The sequence below is a fragment of the Cyrtonyx montezumae genome, unplaced genomic scaffold (assembly GCF_038088225.1).
Source record: "Cyrtonyx montezumae isolate F1298 unplaced genomic scaffold, pur_monq_1.0 scaffold_8, whole genome shotgun sequence".
Lineage (NCBI taxonomy): Eukaryota > Metazoa > Chordata > Aves > Galliformes > Odontophoridae > Cyrtonyx > Cyrtonyx montezumae.
In genome coordinates, this window is record NW_027072089.1 from 65,818,896 (window position 1) to 65,841,938 (window position 23,043).

The window sequence follows — 23,043 nt, forward strand, 5'->3', positions numbered from 1 at the left end:
TAAGATGAATCTTTCTACCCCACAGTAGGCAATTCCATTAATTAGTCACCTAATTGCTTCCATTTCTGGACTTACAGCAGTTGCAACCCAGTATATTTTTCACCAAAAAGAAAACAGACCACTTTAATTCTAGATCTCCTTCAGGAAAATGCGTATCTAAAAAATTTTGTACATTTATGAAATTCAGCATAAACAGGAGACACTGCAATAGGAAATACAGCTGTGACAATAATTTGCTCAAGTTTTTAGGCCAAAAACTAGATTAATCTGACATTTTTCAAGATAATGCACACTGCTCATATAAAGCCATTGTAGAATTGAGCAATAATATTAAAATTTTGAAGACAGTATTTAAAGATATTCTGCACATGAAGAATCTTCCTTTATACTTGTGCACATTTACAAAATTTCCTGAAAATTTATTTTTTATTCCTTTCTACATTCAAAACACTTGCTCAATTGGCTATCTAGGAAATAGTGACTTATCTCCGGTGAATCACAAAAGCAAACAACATGGGATAAATAAGTAAATTGTAATCTTATGTTTTGAAACTATAGTAATCCATGTAAGGTTGAAGAATTATAATAGAAAAGGAAAATAAATATTTACCATTATAATCTGCTTGGTAAAACTTAACTGGTTCTGTAACACCAACAAAACTATATAGGGTAAAAAACTGATCATATAAACAAGGCTGGCACACAGAGCTGCAGTATTGGCAGTGTTAAAAAAGATTCCCAAAAAATAGCTTAACATAATAACCGTCACTCCAAAATCCAAGAGAAAAATGAATATGAGGAAACCATTGCTGTAAGCAAAGATACCGCTCGCTTTTAAAATGACAGCCAGTGCACAGCTGCTTATTGTGAGCACAATTGCATTCTCCAGAAACCAAGCAAAGAAGTGAATAGCTGGATGTACTCCCATTGTCTTCATATACTGCAAGACAATAGAGCAAAGGGACCTGAAGTTAGAACAACACATTCATTTTGTTTTTTTAAGCAAAACAAATCACCACCAAGATACTACAAGCACCAAAGGGTACTATCTTCTCATTAAATCACTTCTTTCTCTGTGTTACCCCTTCTGCCACTCTCTCATGGATCCAACACACTGTTTTGAACTTATCATGTAGGATCACAAAGAATCCCAGGCACAACACACTGTTTGCATGGGTTTTCAAGACCAGATGCCAGACTACTGGGCTCTCTAGTGAGGAATTTGCCTTTATGTACTCTAAAAAGCACATTGAATACCCATAGCACTGTATAAACATTTTTTCCCAGCTTATTGTTGAACTAGAAGTAAAACATGGATTCTTTTCAAAATCTTTATATATATATATATATATATATATATATAATTTAGCCAGCTATTAAATCTCACTCTATTTCTAGAAAATGCTTTTGAAAACAAGATGCTACTTCAAAAGCACTTTTTATAAGATGATCAAAATAAACATCACGAAGTTCCGATAATATAGTAAAGCATTCCAAAATCCATCTTACAAATCAAAGATTAAAGAAATTAAATAACTTCCCAAATTGAAAGAAGACAAATGAGAAGAATAAAAATTTTCTCTACCAAAAGTTTACTATAAAACCATCAGTCTATCAATTTCTTATCACCTGCTGAGACTAGGCAAATTGTTCTGGCTCGCTTTCTGTCATCTTCCTCCATACTTCTGGGAATTACATAGTGCATAGCAAGCTTTTAATTTAACGCATGCAGGTTAATCATAGTAGGTCAAATATAGCTAAACATGAAAAAGAATCCAAAATAAAAATTATTCTAATCACAAAACCTCACTTCAAATAAGTTTCCAGCTTCAAACTTTCTGAATCCTTTGTTTGTTGAGTTTTGTCCCATGGAAAATATTTGCAAACTAAGGGGACTGACACTCAAAGCAGAAGCTAGAGCCTGAAGTTACTACCCAGAACAAAAACAAGGAAAAACTAGAACAGCTAGATTTAGGAGTACACAAAGGTACCTAAATGTTTAATGTTTTGTATTTCAGCATACTTTACCTTTTATTTGCAGGGGTTTAGCTCTCCCTTACCTCTTCAAGGTGAATTTGTCTTTCATAAACCAGCTTGCGAACCATACTAGCAACAGAAACCATCCACGTCAACATCATCATAAGTGGGAAAAAAAAACCTATGTTGTTCAAAAATCTATGAAAAAATATATATGCAGAATTGTTAGTCCCCAGAGATAAAAGATTTTGTAGCAGAATATTACTGCAACTACTCTCATGTTACACATAAAATCAGATCTGACATGAGCAGTTAGAAATATTCAGTTATAAGAAGCTAAATATATGAATTAGTATAAATTTATATTTGCACTTGTCAACAACAGGACGAATGTAATCTTTAGGTGATGAGGCTCCACTCAATCAAACAGAACTCAAATGTGTGCATTAAGCAACAATATGAGACAGTCAATTTTTGCTCCATTGAAAAATGCCTCAATGCCAACTATAATTTCCAATACTCAGGATGTTACAATGATTTTATAAAGAACAATACTCCGATTTTTATTTTGCTCATACTAACTTTGCTATTTCATCACACTCACACTGTAAGCCAATTCTAAGTTTGCAAGTGAGGCAACTGGAATACCGAACATGTGCTCCCCTGAAGAGTTTAAGCTGATAACACAAAATGTTGACACAGCTTCTGTCTAGAAGACTATTATAAAGTATAGATGCAAATACCTTTGAATGGATCATTTGGCATTATGAATTGTGGTCCCATCTCTTAACATCTGCAATACTAGTACTGGATATACTAGCTCAGTTCTGCATTAGGATATATATTTAATCATTACAAAGATCTGCTAGCTCCCTAAGTCCTCCACTGTTCAGTCAATTATATAATTGAATTAAGAAGTCCAATGTTTACTTACAGATCACTGGTATGACAAGGATAAGGCACGGCTTGCACCTGAATTGCTGGCTCTGAAATATCTAACCCAGTCTGTGCTGAAATTATTGCCCTTTCAATCATGTCTTGAAGAGGAATAAAGATATGATTGTATTTAAACCCATCAGATGGCAGCTTCTGGGGGTGAGACTTCCACGCTGGGTTTTTAATCAAATCTGTTCTCATGCTATAGAGAACACTGGTTCTAATTGTATATGAAATGTGTTGTATAAGGCGATTGCTGGAATCTGGTGTCTTGTTCTTTGATGTACTGAAGATTATACCTGACAAGAAGAAAAAGCACTTCATACTCAAGCCTAAATGGCATATTATTTGCATAGCTAACTCCTGGTCTTTTGACATCTCCTGACTCTCACTCAAGAATGGTAGGTTTCATACAGTCCTACATTTTTTTACATCCATATTTATTCACACTATAAATAAATTTGAAACAATTGTTTTTACAGAGGAAATTTTCTACTGTGATTTGCTTTTTTGAACTGTATACTATCCTCTCTATGTCCATACAGAACCCCTTCTTGACCGCTGATCCCTATTCCATTCAATAAAAGAAGGCAGCTACAAAATTTGTCCAAAGGTTAACCATCCTTGAAAGCGATGAATACCACCTGAATCAGTTGCTTAATTTCTACTTAACTTCTTTCCTCAGGAACGGAAAGACATCTCACTGATCTCTTGGCTCTCAGAAATTAATATTAAAAAATATAAAATATATAGAATATTTTACTCTACTGGAAAGATTATTTTTCTAACTCTTTTTCCCATTTAAGCAATCATTTAATTTTCTATGACATTTGATAAGCCTATTAGAACTTTGAAGGCTACAAAGTAAGCAAGGAAAATACAACTTCAGTTTCCCATCTTACCACAGAAAGCAATATATGCCTATAACTGAGAATAGTCAAGCAATGGACACATTAGATTCCTTAAAAAGCCATCTTCCATGTTGTCTTAAAGCATATTTGAGGCCACAATATTGCAAAAAACACAAGGCTTATGTGAGCTTACTTTGGTATATGATCCTCCCCTACGTAAGTAGAAGGACCTACAACATGACAATTTCATTTTCTACGGGCTAAGATGTCTGTTTCTTTCTCTGAAGGGCCAGACAATTTAATTTCTTATAAGACACCTTGAGAAATTCTATTTCCCCTATTGTTTGACCTCTTGATTTTAATATTGATCTAAATTTTCATCTCCACATGCTCCAAGTATGGGTCCTGTGTGAGTCACTGAGCAAGTACAGGATTCCAGATTGAAGAATTATTCTTAAGTTAAGATTTAGTACTATTTTAATCTTTCATTTACTATAACTGCTTTGACAGAATTCATTTTATACTTAAAGGAGTTTAGAGAGGCAATAAATAAACTAAACAATGGTGGAAAAAGTATGGCACAGCTTATATTGATTTAAACGCAGACAGTATCCATTCCCTCTCATCTAGAAAGACTACATGTAACTGAAAACCATTTATGCAAACAGAGAAAGTGTGTGTAGTAAGAAAAAAAGTGCTTGCCATTTAAATTCTGTACAATTAATTAATTCTTGGCCATAAGGGCATAATGCAGAGAAAGCATAAAGTAAGCATGCAATTCCAAGAGAGAAGAGAAATAACAATTGCTTAACAACTAATTTCCTATGAATTAACATGTTTATTTCTCTGAGGTGTTACCTTAAGAACAAGATGTATAATAAACAACTAAATTCTAATGTTTCCTGTCAATATACATTTTAAATACAATACTTACTAGCCAAAAGATTATTTTGCTGCATGAGTTCATGAGCTTTCTCCTCCAATTTATCAACAGACTCAAAGGGCTGGAAACGATCCAGTAACACACAAGAAGAGATATTTACTATAAGCTGTGACAACAGGTCGATTTGTCTACTTGCTGAGCTGTTAAGTGTCTTGGCCATCATAATTTCTAAGAGGAGGAAACAAATTAGACTGTCTTAGCTTTAAAGAATTAAACAGAACAAAATGTAGGTTCTCTCTTTCACCCCCCACAGGAGTAAATACCTTTTACAATAAAAAGGGAAGATTTTTTAAAGCTTAAGAATATTAGTGTGAACTTGTGAAAGTATCGTTCACGTTGCAGCAGTTTTTACAAGTCCTCAGCTACATTTCCCTTCAATATCAAAACAATAGAAATGTAACACGTTTCAGAAAAAGACAAGGTCCTCTAAGATGTACGACTTATAACATTTCCTTAAGCTTCCATAAGGAGTTCCACAAATACAAGACAGTTACTGTATTTAAAACCTCTTCATTTTCACTTTGATCATACTTAAAGAACTGTTACCTGGGTTCCAAGAGAGCTGAACCTTTGGAGGAGATCAGACCTACACCTACTTTTAGAGAATGGTGCTATACCTTTACATTTTAGAGAATAACCAAATGGATAGCATGAGCTAGAAAATAATCTAAATTTATCTATGTTTATTGGAAACAATTGAATTTCTCAGGTAATCAAAACTAAGTTGTAAAGTACCCAACACAAAATCTCTTCTTAAAATTTTCAAGATTTGCTTGAACATATAGGCTTTAAAAAGGATTGGTGATGACCTCATTTGGTAACAGTGGTGACAGAAAACCCCAGATTGTAGGTGTTATTCAGCAGCAGCACAGGAAATAATACAACAGAAAGGCAGGTAAGTGGAAAGATGTATGTAGCAGTCTGAAGAAGAGACATGACTACCAGTGAGGATAATGAGCGAAAGTAGAGAAGCACAAGAATTGGAAGTCTATGACTCAAAAGACAAACAAGCAATGACAAGAGCAAATTCATAGGTTGAGAGGAAACAGCATCAAATGTCTTACTACTATCCTTCAGGAGGGCAAGAAAAGCAAATACATGTTTTTATTTGTTTTGTGAACAAAGTATTACAAATATAAATCCCAAGTAATACTGTTATCATTTATTTTTGTGCTCATACATCTATAGCCGTATACAAATATAAACAGCTGATCCTTATAAGATCTTAATTTGAAAAAAAATATTTTACTGTTCTTAAAAAAATTGCAGTAATTACACACTGAATATTTTACCATAAGAAATAACAATTACTTTACTACTTCCTTGGAGTACAGCATAGTTAAATGTTTTTGGAAGTAATATATTGCATTTCACATTTCACATGAACTTCTGTACTCTAGCATAGAAACACCATCTGTGCATTATAGAATGGTTTAATGGCCTTGATTTAAAAGTTAGTACTAGCTGCATGCACTAAAAAACATAGCTAGCAGAGTCTGTTACTCAATCAAAAAAGTAAGAGATCTGGACACAGTATCTATTTAGGCTGAAAAACTCAAACTTCAGTCTGTCATCTCAGGAATATCTGCTTAACCACTGCATTGTTGGCTAGTCTGGATCAGGAACAGTTCGTCCATCAGAGTAAAACTGGACTACAATACAATTAAAATAAAAAAGGTAAGTAAAATAGTTTTAATTTTTAAAATTTTAGTTCAGAGCCCCATCCAACCTGGCCTTGAGCACCTCAGCTTCTCTGAGCAGACTGTGCCTTACCACTTCCTAAATAAAGAACTTCTTCCTAATGTCTAATCTAAATCTCTCTTTTAATTTAAAACCATTCCCCCCTTTTCCTACCACTATAAGAGCAGGTAAAAAGTCAATCTCTTAAGTACTTGAAGGCCACAATGAGGTCTCCCCACAGCCCCATCTTCTTCAGCCTGTCTTTAAAGGAGGTGCTCCAGCCCTCCATCATCTGCTTAGTTCTCCTCTGGACTAACTGCAAAAGCTCTGCATCCTTCCTGTGCTGGATGCCTCAAGTCTCAACACAGTACTCCAGATGAGGCGTCTCAAGGGCAGAGTACTGCATGCCTACAGGAACAGAAACGATCACAGGAAAGGTTTAGAATTAAAATACAGACTTAAATTTATTGTTTACTTTTCTCAATTATAAATCTAGTAACTATGAATAAAAAACTCAGCAAAGCTGTTAATATCTGTACCTGCAGGCTTTGTTACATGGAACTCATCCCTTATCTCCCACTAAACTCGTTTAACATACCATTAAGGTATTGGGAGGAAATATAATTCTTCTCTATAAAGCTACAATGCAGAAGTGTTATTTAAGTGAAAGGTAGCAAGAAAAGTAGCAAGAATAAAGCAAGCATTTGGAATAAAGCAGAAATTTTTGAATCAGCATAGGACTCAGTGATGACTAGAGCTATTTGTTTGCTTCCAGCTCTCTATACATACATAGAACTGTTTACTGACAATGAGGGCAGTAGAGGAAAAACCCAGTTTTCATTTGTTTTAGTCTTTGCTGCTACATCCCAGGCCATACATAGCCAAAAGAGATCCCTTAGCAGTGAAATACACTGTACTTCTATGAGAAATCACTGAAGAAGACTGAAGGACAATAGGAAGACTCAGGGAGCAAGAACATAAAAAGAAGTTTGCTGCACAGTTGATTCCTTATGCCTCTTGAGAGGTTCATGAGGATTGCTCCCAGCAAAAAGCTCATAAGCTCTAGCAGGATAGGGCTTATATAAAATTGGTTACACCCAGGAGATTGCAAATTCCTGGGTTGGAAAGCAAGCATAGAGAGACAGACTTGCAATACCCACACAAGGCTAGTTTACAAAGTGAAGATGGGTTTAGGAAGAAAAACAAACTTGTCTGTCTGCATTTCAATATTTACTTTGCTCCAGACAAGTAAAACTGACAATACCCTGTAAACAGTTATAGAAATTCATAACTTTGCAAGGATTCTCCTAGCACAACCATTTAAAAAAATAAATTCTGCATCAATTCAGTGTCGCATGAAACTTTCCAACAGAAGTTGCAGGGTGAATGAGATGTTTCTAATCCCATTACTTATAGCATCATAGTGCAGATAAAGTATACAAACACAAGCATCTTGGATTTGAGCGTAATTAAAAGACCTTTCATTTTAAACATACCTGTAAAAAGAAACGTCAAAGTAGAAATGCAGAAGAGTACTCTGGTTCTCTGGACCAAGATCACCTTAACGTAGGCATGAAAGCCATATGATCTATCACCTATATTGATTTTTCACTTTTTATGATAATTTTATCAACTGTATTACGTTATAATAAATTCTAGTCTCATAAACTATTCTACTTCAATGATTTCCTGTATTTTCAGTCCAACACTATTAAACATTTATTACAGTCAATCATCCCTGACTGTTAAAAATATACAGCTTGAAAACTCTGAGCACAGACTTCTCTGATGAAGTGTCTGCAACAGTGAAGACGTACTTCATGACTCAAAAGATCTTGATATCTTCTTAACGAGTTAGTTTGGCCACAATCTGACATACAGCTCTCTGTTTAGGTCTGCACAAACCAAATATATCTGTTGCTCAATTAATACATTGACAGTCATACTTCCAGGAGGTCTTCTAGTTAAAGAGACTTTGCCTTCCCTGCTTCTAGTTTCCCAGGTGTGTATTTCTGTTCTTGTATTTTAATTGTATTGTGGTCCAGTTTCACAGTGATGGGCTAACTGTTCCTGATCCAGAATAGCCAACAATGCAGTGGTTAAGCAAATATTCCTGAAAGCTGACAGACAGAAGTTTGAGTTTCTCAGCCTAAATGGATACTGTATCCAGATCTCTTACTTTCTGGATTGAGTTACAGACACTGCTTGCTGTTTTTAGTGCATGCAGCTAGTACTAGCTTTCAATTCAAGGCCATCAACTTCAATTAAATCTCAAATCCTATGCATGCAAAAGAAAAGCCAAGAATTTCAGCTTATGTCAACCACAAATGGCACCAGCTGAGACCAACAGCACAATTAAAGACTCAGAACCATCAGTGGATTTTATCCAAATCCTGCCTACAGACAGGTACCAAAATTCAATAAAGTTGCACTTCAGATTCTAAGTGTTTTATTTTTATTTTTTTAAGATGTAGACAATTGTTTAATTGTAAAGAGTAGGGTGGACTTAGTAATCTGTAAACTCCCTTTTTTCTTCCCCAGCAATATGGGCCTCAGAGCCCCTTCAGGGAGGCATCTAAATGTTCTTCACAGCCCTCCCTCAACAAATGACAAACAGATTACTCTCTGGCTTGTAATTATCCTAATGTTCATTGACAAACTACACAGATCCATCCTCCTTGCTGCTAGCTTTCCTGAGAAGCATCGAGTCCCCTTTATACATGATGTCACACTACCTGTTATTGCATTTTATGCTGCTTCTCTCTCTTCAGTCCTCATGATTATAAGCTGTTCTTAAATAACATTAGACTCCTCCTTGGTATGAACTGTTCCTTCTAATGCTGTCAGCAACAGTTTCCATTAGAATGCACTGACCTACTGATGGTAGAATACATCAATTATTTTTTTCAGTTATCAAATTGTTTAAAAAATAAATAAGTAACCTGGAAGTCTTGGTGCCAGGAGCTCAGCATCAGGGCCAAAAGGGTGCAGCTAAGGCTGACAGCAACCCAGAGGGACACTGTTGGGTAGCTCTGAGCATGGACCTGCTGATCTGAGCACTAGTCCTCATTGGTAAGGTGTTATCTTTGCTTAGCCACCATCTCAATGGTCCTGCTTGGCCATCCCAGGGCTGGGTCTGACCCTGATTACTTTGGTCCTGATTATTTTGGTGACCTGAGCCTGGCCTTGCTGCTCTGTGATATTAACCATATTTCATGTTTTTCTGGGGCTCAGAGAGTTGGCATCTCTCACTAAAAGAAGAGATACAGACAGTATTTCCTCCTATCGATTAAGCACATACCATACTTAATCTGATTTATTTCCATTACAAGCATATAGATCTTCCTCAAAATTACTGAAAAAAGAAAATTTACCGCTAAATAATTGAACTGTGGCTACTGAGATTACATCTTCCCTCCCTCCTTACAAATATAGCTCCTATGTTTGTAAGTATCCCATGACAGTTTGCCACTTCTCATTCATTACCAGATTTTTCCAGTCTTTCAATATCATGCAATGGACAAATTTGACACAGAAAAAAGACATTTAGGAATATATGAGACTAACAATAGAATTTCAAGCCTGTTATTTTAATTTTGTCTAAGCAAATCCAACTGAATCTAGTTCTAAAAGTCAAAAACTAGTAAGGGCAATCAACACATGCACTTTCTTAGACATACCATATACTTGCATTTTTTGAAAGAGTTGTTCCAGGTCAATATCCAGGTTACTTTCTACAAAGTGCTTTACAAAACTGTTCTGGAGTGCTTCCTAAAATAAAAAGTTATAGACAATATGTATTTCTTTAGTGAATATGACAAAACATCACTCTTCCAAAAATTTCCTGCATAACAGGGGAGAAGTCACTAAGCTTTTCCATGTTTTCAGTGTTCCCCACTTCAGCGGCTAACTCTACACATTAAAAAAATAAACAACAGCACATATAATCCCCATTGCTATACTTCTCTGTCCTATTTTACTCCAAATATTTTAACTCAGTCCATTCTAATATTTTTGCAAAACTATTGAGACAGAAACTTTTATTTTCCTGCAAGGCTTCTGGGACACTGAACTATTAGCACAGGCAGCAGCAAAATAAGCATCTTTAAAACCTGGAAGCTGGGAATTCCTTTTATATTATTTTCAATTCTTTATCTCATTTGCCAAGTTCTAAGGAGAAAAAATGTATTAGCACTACAAGAGCTTCCTGGGACCTGCAAGCCTCGTGCCTGTTTACTAGCAACATTACTTGAACTTAATAACAGTTTGGCCAACACATACAAAAGTCTTGACAGGCTTCTGCTTATTCTATAAGCACAGAATATTCTGAGTTGGAAGGGGTCCATAATGATCGCTAAACCCAAATCCAGGCTCCACACAGCATCACCCAAAATCCAAACCCTATGTCTGAAGGCACCTTACAACAGTCTTTCATGTAACAGCCTACCATGTAAAACATGGCAAAACTACCTTTTACAAGTATATTTGTGGGGTAAATAACTCCCAAGGATAGTACTTCACAAAGAAATAGTATAGATGATGGTATATTTTGAGTAGTTCTATATAGACGGTATACAAATAATACAAAAGAGAAGATGGCTCACCTTCAGGATGTCAAGGCTCACAGGGGACTCCACATGGGAGGGATCTCCGAGAAGAGATCCTTCCCTGGTGGTGGTCAGCCCTTAAATGGGGTTTGGGAGAGGTGGAGCCAGGCTCCACCCCTTCCACTCACACAGGTATATCACCTCCACCTGTACCCCATGGCTGACTTGGTGCTCACCTCAGGTGACCAATCAGTGGTTCAGGCCGTGATTCGTCAGTTCCCATACAATATTAAAATATATGTATACATTAAAAAAAAATAGAACGGGAAAAATCCCAGTAAACAGCTCTGAAGTTTGTCAGTTTCACACTGTATGCTCACAAACTGAAGCTAATCTTTAAATTCTTTTTCAAGCTGCAGACAGACAGAAGGGCACTTTCACAGGTATAGAAATTCACCTAGATCAGTTCACTGAAACACAGAAAGCCATGCCACATTTCACCAACCTGTAGCCGTGAGACCGTAAGAACATTCCCACGGTTTTTAAAAACTTCAGACATCCTTAGCCATGTCTGAGAATAAGTCTTCAAGCTTTCTACAAAACCAAAAGTGAAATTAGCCTAGGAAAAAGAAGACAAAGAGATGTGTGAAAAAGACCGAGCATAGCAAATGACAAGAAACAGGAAAAACTGTCATGCTTCAGATGTTCTGCAACTCCTTTCTGCAACATTTGATAGTCAACTCTAAGTACACACACATATATAGTTGTTTCTTTGCTTAAATAAGTACTTGTTACAGTCTCTCAATACTAAACAAAACACACAGTACAGGAATCCTTTTGTTCACGTTTCCTATCTGAAGGACAATAAAAACCTCTTTATTTTATGTCTCTTTCATACAGAGTATCATAGAGGTGCTTCAGAATACAAAAAAAATTATACAGTGGATATAGTTGAAAGACTCTAAACTGTAGGGATCTTTTGTTCTAACTACATTACACTAATTTCTAATAAATTTGAAAGTTGGAAGCATGGTCTGGACCATAAAGACAGCTGACCAAACATATTTTATTTAGAAACATATTTCATTTAGAAATGTATTTCACAGAGGAAGTCCTGAGTATAGCAAAATATTCTGTGGACCAGTGAAGCGTAAGCTATAATTTCTGTCTTAGCCACCAGCTAGCAACTATCAATTTTTTTCCAGCCTATTTTAACAGATCACAAGCATGCTCAATATTAGATAGTATAGCAGTATATTTTTGTTTAAATTGGTATTATCAGATGTAGAAGTGCTTTTAAGAACTAAGTCTTTCCATTACATTCGAACTTTGTTATTATGGTTGAGATCAAGACACTTACCAGCAAAGAGTTTCTCCAGTGATTTGTAAACAGAAATTTGGGACCATGGTTTTGCAATAATTCCTATTCTGTTTCTTTCACAAAACTCCCAAAGATGGATAAACATCATTTTCATGAAGGAATCCATGCATTTAGCTTATATGAGATTGCCTATTTCAGTTTCCAAAGGAAAGTGATCTTAAATGTTAATGTTTGGCATTGAATCAGCTAAGTAAGTCATTTCGGTCAACAAACACAGAAAAAACCAGTGGGCTGAAATTCCAGCTTTGAACATTACTGTCATGCAACCCACTGTCCAGACTGAAAGGTGAAACTTGAGGGAAACCAGAAAAAGGTTCTAAGAGTAGAAATAGCCAAAATGGGAAATTTTCATTTCTGCACTATATGACACACTAGAATAAAAAGAGTCTGAATTTTAAGCCACTACAAGTTGTGAGATCAGGAAGCTCACCAGGGATCTCAGAAGAGCTCAGATCTTTGTGCTTGTTGAGCTGATTCCCAGCACTACATAAAGGAGTTTTTCTTTTCTGAAATCACTTTCAAAGATCTACAGTGCCCATTAGAATACTCAATCTCCATGTACAAACTTTTAAGGGCATTTTCAAGAATGTCTCAAATTGAAGCAGGGGGGGATAGAAGGGTCATCTAAATTAATAAAATGAACAGTGAGTAGGACCTGTCAACATCCAGCCAAGAATTCTAAAAGATTTCAAGTATAAAACAGTTGAAGTACTGTAATCAGGATAACATAACTTCCTGATTAAAATTGCCCTGGTATCAAGAGACTTGAAGAATAACAAATTCAACACTATTCATTGAAAAAAAGATGCTAGGGGAACCAGGAAACTACACAGACTAATGATTTTGATATCTCTGTTAAGCAAATTTTCTGATAATAATATGAAATTACAATGGAGAGGTGTAAATAGAGAATAGAAGTAAACATGGTTGAAAGATATAACACTTGAATTTTTTAAGTGAAGCTGTGCTTCAGCTCTCTCAAGAAGTTAAAGAAGCAAATAAGGAAGAGGCAGTTAACATAGAACACCTCACCACAGACATTGTGGATGTTTACATGAGCTGGAAATAAAAGCGGATAAATAATACAAGAAAAATCTTGGCATGTCTTTGGAAGTTGGGACAGTATCTGGGGAGAGTATCACTTTACTGTCATATTGTTCAACAATTTCCTTATGCAGTCTTTATTGGCTACTCTAGGAGTCAGAATTTGAAACAGAATGAAGACTCCTATGAGTTTATATTCTAACGAGTAGCTGGAGTTTGATGTTTAATAAAAAAATCCCTTTAAGTTCCCTTCTTCCTGAAGAATGAAGATCCATTAAAATAAATACAGTATGTAACAATTAGGTTGGATACTGCATTTGATTAAAATTATAGCCTTGAATATCATCTGTGGCCCTGTCTGGACTGAATACATCTTCCTGATTTAAGCATAAATAAAAATGTTATTCTGAGCACACTTCACTGACTTCATAATGCTATCTTTTAGCAGACTGACAAGCATGCTTATGCAAAGCCAGACAGGCTACATAAGTTTAGGATAAGTTACTTGACTCATTACCTATTTTTCTAATTATAATTGACAAAAAACAGGAAGTTGAAATTGATGGATTTGCTAGACTATTTTTCTTTTATTTCTGAATCATTTTGCTACATATATATAGACTGTTAACAATTACAAAGAAATAGCACAAAGTTTATTCCTACTTCAATTTCCTGAATACAAGATCAACACTGAGAAGTATTTTCATGAGATCAGCTCATCATTGGAAAAAAAGTCAATGAGGATCAAAGACATCATGCATGGTCTTTGAACTCCTAGATTCCAATTGCAATTAGAACATTGTTCCTCTCAGCCAGTGCCACAGAACATCTCTATAATGGTCATAGTTATTCTACACATCAGAACTGTTGACTTCTCAGAAAGCAAAATCCACAACCTCAGAACTTATCAAAGAATGGTTAGTTACACATGCCTGAAATGATACAATCCATGTGCAAAATTTGCAGAATATCCCTTACTACACAAGTATCTACCTCATTTTCAGTTTTAATTGTCTACTTGTTTTCCAGTAAACTGACATGGTCACACTGTCTAACATCAATTACAATTTCTATTTCAGTAGGGTATTTGAATGTGCAAGAGTAAAGGGGTCAGCTTTTAGGAGCTATATTTAAGATCCCTAGGCCATTAATTTGCATTTAAGATTTGCCTGTGCTGGAAAAATAACTGAAAGGCTTGTGTAATATAACAAACACAAAAACTTTAGAACATTCCTACTATGTTTGTATTTTTATATAAACAGGTATACTCAACCTGATCTTAGTTAGTGGGTGGCAAATCTGTTGACTGCAGGGAAGGGGAGGGGAGGTTGGAGCTCAATGATCTTAAATGTGCCTTCCAACACAAGGCATTCTGTGATACAATAAATTCCTTATAAGATATAAATAGCAGAGGTGAGGTGCAGATTACACATATTCTTAATAAACTTCTCTAGAACCCAGAGCTCTAGCACATTAACAGAAGTGCTAAAAACATCTACCAGAATCTTTGAATTATTTCAGAACATTGCAAGTTAAATGCATGACAAATTCTATTACTCAGTCTTGATTTCACTAAATTATCTATACACAACAGATGTAAGGAGACCTATCTTATAGGTTCATAGGTTCATAAGGTTGGAAAGGACCTAGAAGATCATCTAGTCCAACCATCTTCCTATCACCATCCCTACCCAACTACTAAATCAAATCCCTTAGCACCTCATCTAAACGCTTCTTGAACAGCACTAGGGATGGTGCCTCAACCACCTCCCTAGGCAGGCCATTCCAGTGCCTGACCACTCTTTCAGAGAAAAAATGTTTCCTCAGGTCTAATCTAGATCTTCCCCGGCGCAATTTGTGGCCATTCCCTCTCGTCCTGTCATTATTTATCAGGGAGAAGAGGCCCACCCCCTCCTCACCACAACCCCCCTTCAGGAAGTGGCAGAGTGCAATAAGGTCTCCTCTGAGCCTCCTCTTCTCCAGACTAAACAATCCCAGCTCCCTCAGCTGCTCCTCATAAGACTTGTGCTCCAGACCCCTCACCAGTTTTGTTGCCCTTCTCTGAACACGCTCCAGGGCCCCAATGTCCTTCTTGTAGTGAGGGGCCCAAAACTGAATAGATTATTTACAGATATCAATTTTGTCATATCAGTTGGGAAAATAATTGCCCTGGTTTCAGCTGGGGCAGAGTTGACTTTCTTCATAGTATCTTTATGATGCTATGTTTTGGCTTTAGGAGAAAAACTATGTTGATAATACACCAATGGTTAGCTATTGCTAAGAAGCGCTGTACAGACCCAAGGCCATTTCAGTTTCTTATCTTCTCATACTGCCCTGCCAGCAAGGGATTTGTGCACCACAAGGAGCTGGAAGGGGACAGAACCTGGACAGCTGACTTAAGATAGTCAGTGGGATATTCCATACCATATGACATCATGTGAGAAACCTACAGAACTCAGAGGAGCTAGCCATGGGTGCAGATGCTGTTCAGAGACTGTCTGTGAGTTGTTAGGGTTGTTGGCAGGTGGTGAGAAATTGCTTTGTGCTTTGTGCATCACTTGTTTTGCAAATATATTATCACAGTTTTTGTACTCTCTTCCTTTTCTGTCTTAGTAAATAGTTTTTAATCTCAATATTTTCCCCATTTCTCCCCCCATCCCACTGGGAGCGGGTGGAGTGAGTACAAGACTGTGTGTTGTTCAGCTGCTAGTCATGTTAAGGTACTTCAATGTTCTTGTTGTAGTTTAAGTGATTATCAATGTCAATGTAACATAGGATATAATTGTGTACTCAAAATGATTTTTTTAAATCATATATCACAATCTTAATTGAATTTTCATCTATAATATCTTCAGTTTTAGCTAAAGCTTTTAAATCAATTACACTCAACTCTTAAGTGGTGGACTGTTGCCCCAATTAAAGTTATGTAACTGCAAAATATGAAACCACTGAAACCTTACTTCCAATTCACAGCAATTTGGCTTAGGTTTTTATAATCTTCTAGAGCATAAGTCATAACATCACACTCTACTCCATTTACACAGGAAATAATTACTACAGCCTTTTTGTGTATTATTTACAAGCAGCTTTTTTCTTGATCTAAAATGAATTTAAATTGCCATTCCTGTAATAAATATTGTGAGGTAAAAATATATTTGCAAGATAAGTGCAAAATTAGCACAGCACACTAAGACATACTTAAAATGAGCAACTGTCCCTTCTTTTACCTATGTACTTCAAAGCTTGCTATTAATGCATTATTGTAGACAATTATGCTCAAACCAGATAACTTGCCATACAAGAGAATAAAATTGTTTACTGAAATCAAGTCATTACTTTTCACGTATACATGGCATCTCAGCCAGAAATATTTACACTATTAGTGTTAAAAACATGATCAGGAAGGAAACCAAGATGCACCATAGCCTGTTTTTTAATGCAGCTCAGTGATTCTCTTTGAACAGGTTTTCCCTCCCAAGTATCCCTTTTGTCAGCTCCCTGTGCTGCCCCACAGAGAAAACACTCATGACGAAAGCTTACTTGCAATATCTATATTCTACACATTGATACAGCATGATTCTCACTATACCTTAGCTAACACGCTCTTTTTATTTTTCCTATACAATGTTTACAGTACTTTGAAATTCTCCTCTTCAGTCTGAGGTGAAACCAGTGTAACAAGTGAAAAAAAAAGTTAAGATAAATATTGAACTTAAAGCAGGAAGAGAGTGAGAACTCAGGTGGCAGGGTGGTTCCAGTTTTCTTGAGAGCAATTATCTAACTGCTTCTACCTATTTTGAAAGAAATGAAATACAAAAGCATTCCTAAAATGCAGTACAAAGAAAACAAAAATCACACAATAAACAGAAATAGTGCTTCTTTTGATACTCACTTTCTCTATAACCAGGTCAATCATGCTGATGTTTGAATTATACAGTATCTTCCCGTGTAATAAAGGTTTCAGGAAAGTCCATACCAAAGCCCCATTTGAAGACTGTAAAATCTCCTGATAAAGCTTCAAGCAAAAAGGAGCTATAAAAACAAAGACAGAATCATATTTAAGAAAGTCAACACAGGTAAGAGTGGTTTCATTATTTTTTTTTAAACCCATGTCTTTAGTCTTAATTTACGATCTGCCACAACAGCATACCAGATATTATCAGCTGTCACTAAACCATCACTATAAGCCCCTGAATATAAATTGTTTAACCACAGTCTAAAATACAATTGAGGCTGCAGAACTCTAATTATTAGATAAAAGAGTACAGTAATCTTCTCACATTAGCTGAAAAGCCACCTTCAAAATTCATCTGACCAAAAGGCTACATTAGTTCATTATAGATGTAAACAGATGCATGTAAAACCTCTACACACAAAATTAATAGTGAGGGAAGCGTCACTTTAATGAACCACATTTACCCTCAGAACCTCAGGTGTTCAGTAAAGAGTTTAGTATGGGAAACATTTAGACATTTATGTCCAGCTGACACACATTACTTATTTATATGAGCAGATTTACAAATATGCCATTTAACATCATAAATAAGAATTTAAAAGAGATAATTATTATTGTATATAATGGAAAACTAAGCCAATAATATTTAGATTCAGGCCAAATACAAAAGAAGCAAAAGTCAGAAATATAACATTTAGAACACCAAGTTGTTTGTTCAGACTTATACTTTCTTAAGGAAATATTCCTTCCTAATGCAATCATTGCTAAATGACAGCAAATAATTAAGAGGCTCTGAACTGCCCAGTCAAAAATAACAATATGCCAAAAGGCACAGAAAACATGTTAATTTGAGTTTGCTATGACATCTTGATACAGTCAAGACTGCAGAAGCAATCTTATTTCACATGTCCTTTGCATTCTTCTCTTGTATCCAGTCAATGAAGCACCAACAAGGTTATTAAATTAATATTAAAATTAATCAAGATGAATCAAAAGTATGTTGAAGAAAGGTAGCGGAGGTAAAATTAAGAGAGAACAGACAGTCTAGATTTTTCTCACTTGAATCTTCAGGAATCCCATATTTTGCCATGTTGTCCTCTAAGTGTCCTGTGATTTTGGTCATATCAACAAACAGGTTTGCATTGCTGAAAAATGAAGATTCTTCTTTACATATTGCCTTCATCACAGACTCAAGGGATCCAACAGCTGAACTTCTGAACCGCCCACCTTGCAAAAGCTAGAAGAAATAAAGATGAACCAGTTACTTTTTGTAGCTTCAGGGAGTAGTCCTGTTGTTCTCACCATCCAAAGAAATCAACAGAACTGAACTATTGAAACTGCCTACAAGAATGAGGGCCTGCTGTGCTCAATACTAATTGCTTATTAATGGACCCTCCTTGAAAGGCGGAGTCTTTTTTGTAATTTATTTAATTAGTATTAGATACTAATTCAGACCCCACCACTGTACTAGCATTATCAATATGTATACAGTAACCTTAAAAGCAGGGACAAAAGAAATAGTCATCTCATTTCATAACACATTTATTTCTTAATAGCAAGTAGAACAATGGCAAAAAAAAATTAAAACAGACAAAACAAGAATTTCATAGCAGATTCGAGAAGTACATGTGCTATCTTACATCTTATCCCTTAAAAAAAGTAAAGGTACTTCTTATCAAAGTAGCTGCAAGACAAAGATATAGTTTGTTAATTAAAAACAAACAAAAAAACCACAACATTTTCATTAACAATATCCTCTACAGTGCTGGCTGAAAAGGCATGGCTACCTCCAAATTACATAAATAATCATGCTATATTACTAGCTATATTTGCTCTTAGACTGTACACTCACAGGTTAAAACAAAAACAAAAATCTCACTGATACATCCAAATTACCAGGGAGCTTCAAAGGACACTCTTTTCTCTAAGTTCCTAACTTTCTACTAGCAATCCTCCTTCTTAGCATACATCCCAAACAAAACACATCAAAATGGAAATTAAGTTTGCACAGTGAAAATCATACACATACCTGCTGTAATGCAGCGATGTCAAACACACCAATATTTTGAATTGCTTGGAGGAACACTGGAAGGTTTTCCATCACATGCTGGACTTTATCAAGAAGCGAGCTGATACTAGAGACCACATCCAGTAGAGTACTTAGTACACTGCCCATCTCAGATGGTATCTTATTCTTGGAAAGAAGGAAAAAGCATGGCAATATATTTCATGTAGGCATTTCATGATTTCAAGAAATTTTAACTTTTGATGAACATTCACAATTATTTTATTTCAAAACTTGGTTCCAGCAAACCACATTTAAAAAAATCTCTCTATTACTCTTGAATTCACCTAAAGAATTCTATCTAGAAATTCTAGAACTGGCCTACAAGAAATAAGAAATTTAAATCCAGATAATATGCTTATAACTGTCAAGATGGAGAGCTGTCCTACCCAGCTTGCACACTAATAGCATCCGCAACATTCTGCCACCTTAGAATCCAGTGTAAAAGGTATCTTTTCTTTCAATAGGTTAAGGGTGCCTAGTGCAACAGTTTATTATTTTTAAAGTATAAGATAAATATAATCTAGAGGCCATTTTATTTGCTTTAGGAATCATATTAGAAAGCATACTTTTCTTTCACATTGTTCCTCCCTTTCCAATTCTAGTATATACTACCTTTGGCATAAAATAATTATGTGCATTTCATTTCTTACTTGACAGAAGTTCAATTAGCCCTTTACTATTGTCACCATGCACATTTTGGCTTTGAGAATTTGCTTTCTCTCCTTTGATTTTATAGGCCATTTAGATATTATGGTAAAGCAAACTGATTTATAAAGTTAGCTGCCTATGCATGATAATAAAAAACAACATAATCCCATCATATACTTCCATCTGCTTCCACTGATTACCTTTATTGTGTCCACCTGTCTTCGAATAAGACATCTTCTACTATAACATCTACTCCTAATACTCCTTTCAGATTTCACTTCCATTCGCATATTAAAAGAATACCATGTAATAAACCTGTATTTGATTAAAAAGTTAGCAAAACTTCCACAATAATTTAGGATGAGCTGACAAATTTTTTTAATTATGTACTGGGAATTCATCATGTTTCATTAGGGCTCAGTAAAAAAGAGTACTGTTTTTCCTTCCTATTTGCCACTCTAGGTTGGCATTCACTCCAGAAAGCAGAAACTTATTCTTGGAACCGTTATTTTCTGGGTTGTTTATTTTTGTTTGTTTGTTATTTGTTTTTGTTGTTGTTTATAACTTCACATGTAGCACATAAAATAAATACAGGATCTACAGTTGTAAAACAAAATATTCTTCCTGACTACAAGTATCTTTCCGCTACTTCCACTTAATAGTATTTTATCTTCATTAACCCAAAAGATCTGAAATAAACAACTCACATATTCCATCCAATAATTTTGCTCTAAGAAGTGGAAAAATCTGACTGAAAAACCACATTTAATTCCAGATAATCTAGAAATGTAGATCCAGCACAGATTTGCTACAGATTTCTGCATGCCCTTCATTTTAGTTTCAGCGCTGTATTATGCCTGTTATTTTCCAGGAGTGTATAAACACCGTGTTCTATCACAATCCTAAGTTCTCTAGAACTCTTCTACATGGGTAAATAACTGTAGGGCGCTTTCTCTTAGATTAAACAAAGTAGATGCCGACAGAAAAAAGCTGTAATTATAATCATTCATTTGTGTTACATGTTGTTAACTACCACAGAGATGTTATGAACTGGTCAAAGTTATCTGACTCAGATCACATGAAGTACGGGATGTTTGCCCTTATAGAGGGAGTCATCCTGTGAGCTGAAAAACATATTTACATCCTTCCTGAAGAAACTACCTGAATTCCCAGCATGGTCACTACAAAAAATAAAATACGTTCCAGGGTGATATAATTTTGTCCTAGGAAATAAATTTGTAATGCACATAATGAGGGTTCCTACACTTGTTTTTCATTCTAGTGATGTCAAATTGGTGTTTCACACATGTAAATTAACAAGTGACTGATCACATGAACCGCAAACTCTGCAAAAGATTAATAAAGCTAAATCTCTGACCTCCTATGTTTTCTCTGTTGCTTTCATAAGTAACTCTTCACTGATAATTTTCCTGAGGAAGCAAGGTATGGAACACAATAAGATCTACCAACCCTGTTCTTCAACTACATCTGCTTTGTGGAGCTAAATGAGGACAAAAGGCACCACATGGCCAGTGCTTGCCTCCACAGAAAAGGATATCTGAAGCAACAAAATACTGTATTTGTTAACTGAACTATTTCTCTCCCTGCATGTTTTAAACCACCTTCAAAAGAAAAGCATAGGAACTGAATGATCTTACCATGTAAATTATATTACGTAAGTTCAAATTCTGTATAATCAGTATAACTGTGGTGTACAAATCCAGTGCTGGTAAAGAACATAATTCTTCCACTGCCAGGGATGTTTTGCTGTTTTCAGGTAGCTTAAGTAAGAGGCTAAGTACTTCTTCATCACATCTTTGAGTGAAGGCCATCACATAGGCACTGTAAAAAACCTATCACAACATATGTATATTAAAAATTTGTCTTCCTGGAATGCATGACCTTCCTCTGTAATAAAATGAGAATTTCTCAACTAACGTAATAATTTGCAATTATCAACAGTACGAAAAGAATGAACTATACAGCTCTATATCAGATTGGTTTGTTCTCACTTTATATGCTTATGAACAGATGAAATGTGTTTCTTAAAAACATTCATTTTTATTTGTGAACAGGTCAATTATATGATCACTGATACCTTAAAGCAGGCATATTTAGAATGCTGTCCATATACGTTCTAGCAGATGCACCTCTTTCTAGAAACACCTGAATATCAAAATGCAGATTTGTAAATCACTGTAAAGTCAAACAATATGGACCTTTTTCAGAGCATACACATAGATCTAACACATAAGGATGCCTACATGACACAATGATCACTTTGAGCCAGTTCAGATTTCTTAATTCAGCACTCCTTTGAGGTGTTATTGTTTAACAGAAGAAGGGACAAAAGCCAAAGTAGACCTAGAAGTTAGACCTTCTACGCAGACTACAATAAAAATTGCTGAAATAATGATTTCATCTTCTTCTAACAAAAACATCACAGAAAGACAATTACTTTCAGCCTGGATAGATAAGCAGTTCTTAGCTACTCTAACAGACAGAAATGTCTGAAAGAAAACAAATGGCAGCAAGTCCAGGAAAATTACAGATAGAGCAACAGTACAGAACTCAGGGCTCAATTGTAGTATTCCCTGGTACAGCATCCACTTGCACTGCCTCCATTTGATAGCAGCACCCAATGATAGAGATGATTCACAAGAAAATCTAATTAGGATCCACAGTTGGCCAAGATACGCAATTTAATTCTTTAGTTCCTGTGAACATTTTAATCTACAATCTTTTGATTTCAGAATTTTTTTTCATGATTTCAAATCATTTCCTATAGTTTTAAATTTTCACTTTTGGAATGTGCCTGTACGGAGACCAGAATATGAGTATAAATACAATTCTGTCTGCAGCATAAAAAAGGACTGATTTGGATTTCTTGTTTTGATGGAAAAGTGACTCTGTTACACAATTTGAAATTCATATCCTCATTCCCACATGAACATTATAGTTTCAGTCCAGTTCTTATTCAGTCTGTACTTTATCTACTGGACCAAGTCCTTCT

General features: G+C 35.5%; 1 protein-coding gene across 1 annotated transcript in view; it reads right to left on the bottom strand.

Moving 5' to 3' along the window:
* ABCA13 (ATP binding cassette subfamily A member 13) overlaps positions 1-23,043 on the bottom strand; it is a 162,663-nt gene that overhangs the window by 95,653 nt on the left and 43,967 nt on the right. Inside the window, exons 17-26 of the mRNA XM_065753646.1 lie at positions 21,689-21,883; positions 19,344-19,508; positions 18,374-18,551; positions 17,252-17,391; positions 11,440-11,553; positions 10,068-10,158; positions 4,699-4,875; positions 2,912-3,212; positions 2,061-2,175; positions 611-940 (exon numbers count right to left, since the gene is read on the bottom strand). Coding sequence (XP_065609718.1) covers positions 611-940; positions 2,061-2,175; positions 2,912-3,212; positions 4,699-4,875; positions 10,068-10,158; positions 11,440-11,553; positions 17,252-17,391; positions 18,374-18,551; positions 19,344-19,508; positions 21,689-21,883 — 1,806 coding nt within the window. The remainder of the gene's footprint in view (positions 1-610; positions 941-2,060; positions 2,176-2,911; positions 3,213-4,698; positions 4,876-10,067; positions 10,159-11,439; positions 11,554-17,251; positions 17,392-18,373; positions 18,552-19,343; positions 19,509-21,688; positions 21,884-23,043) is intronic.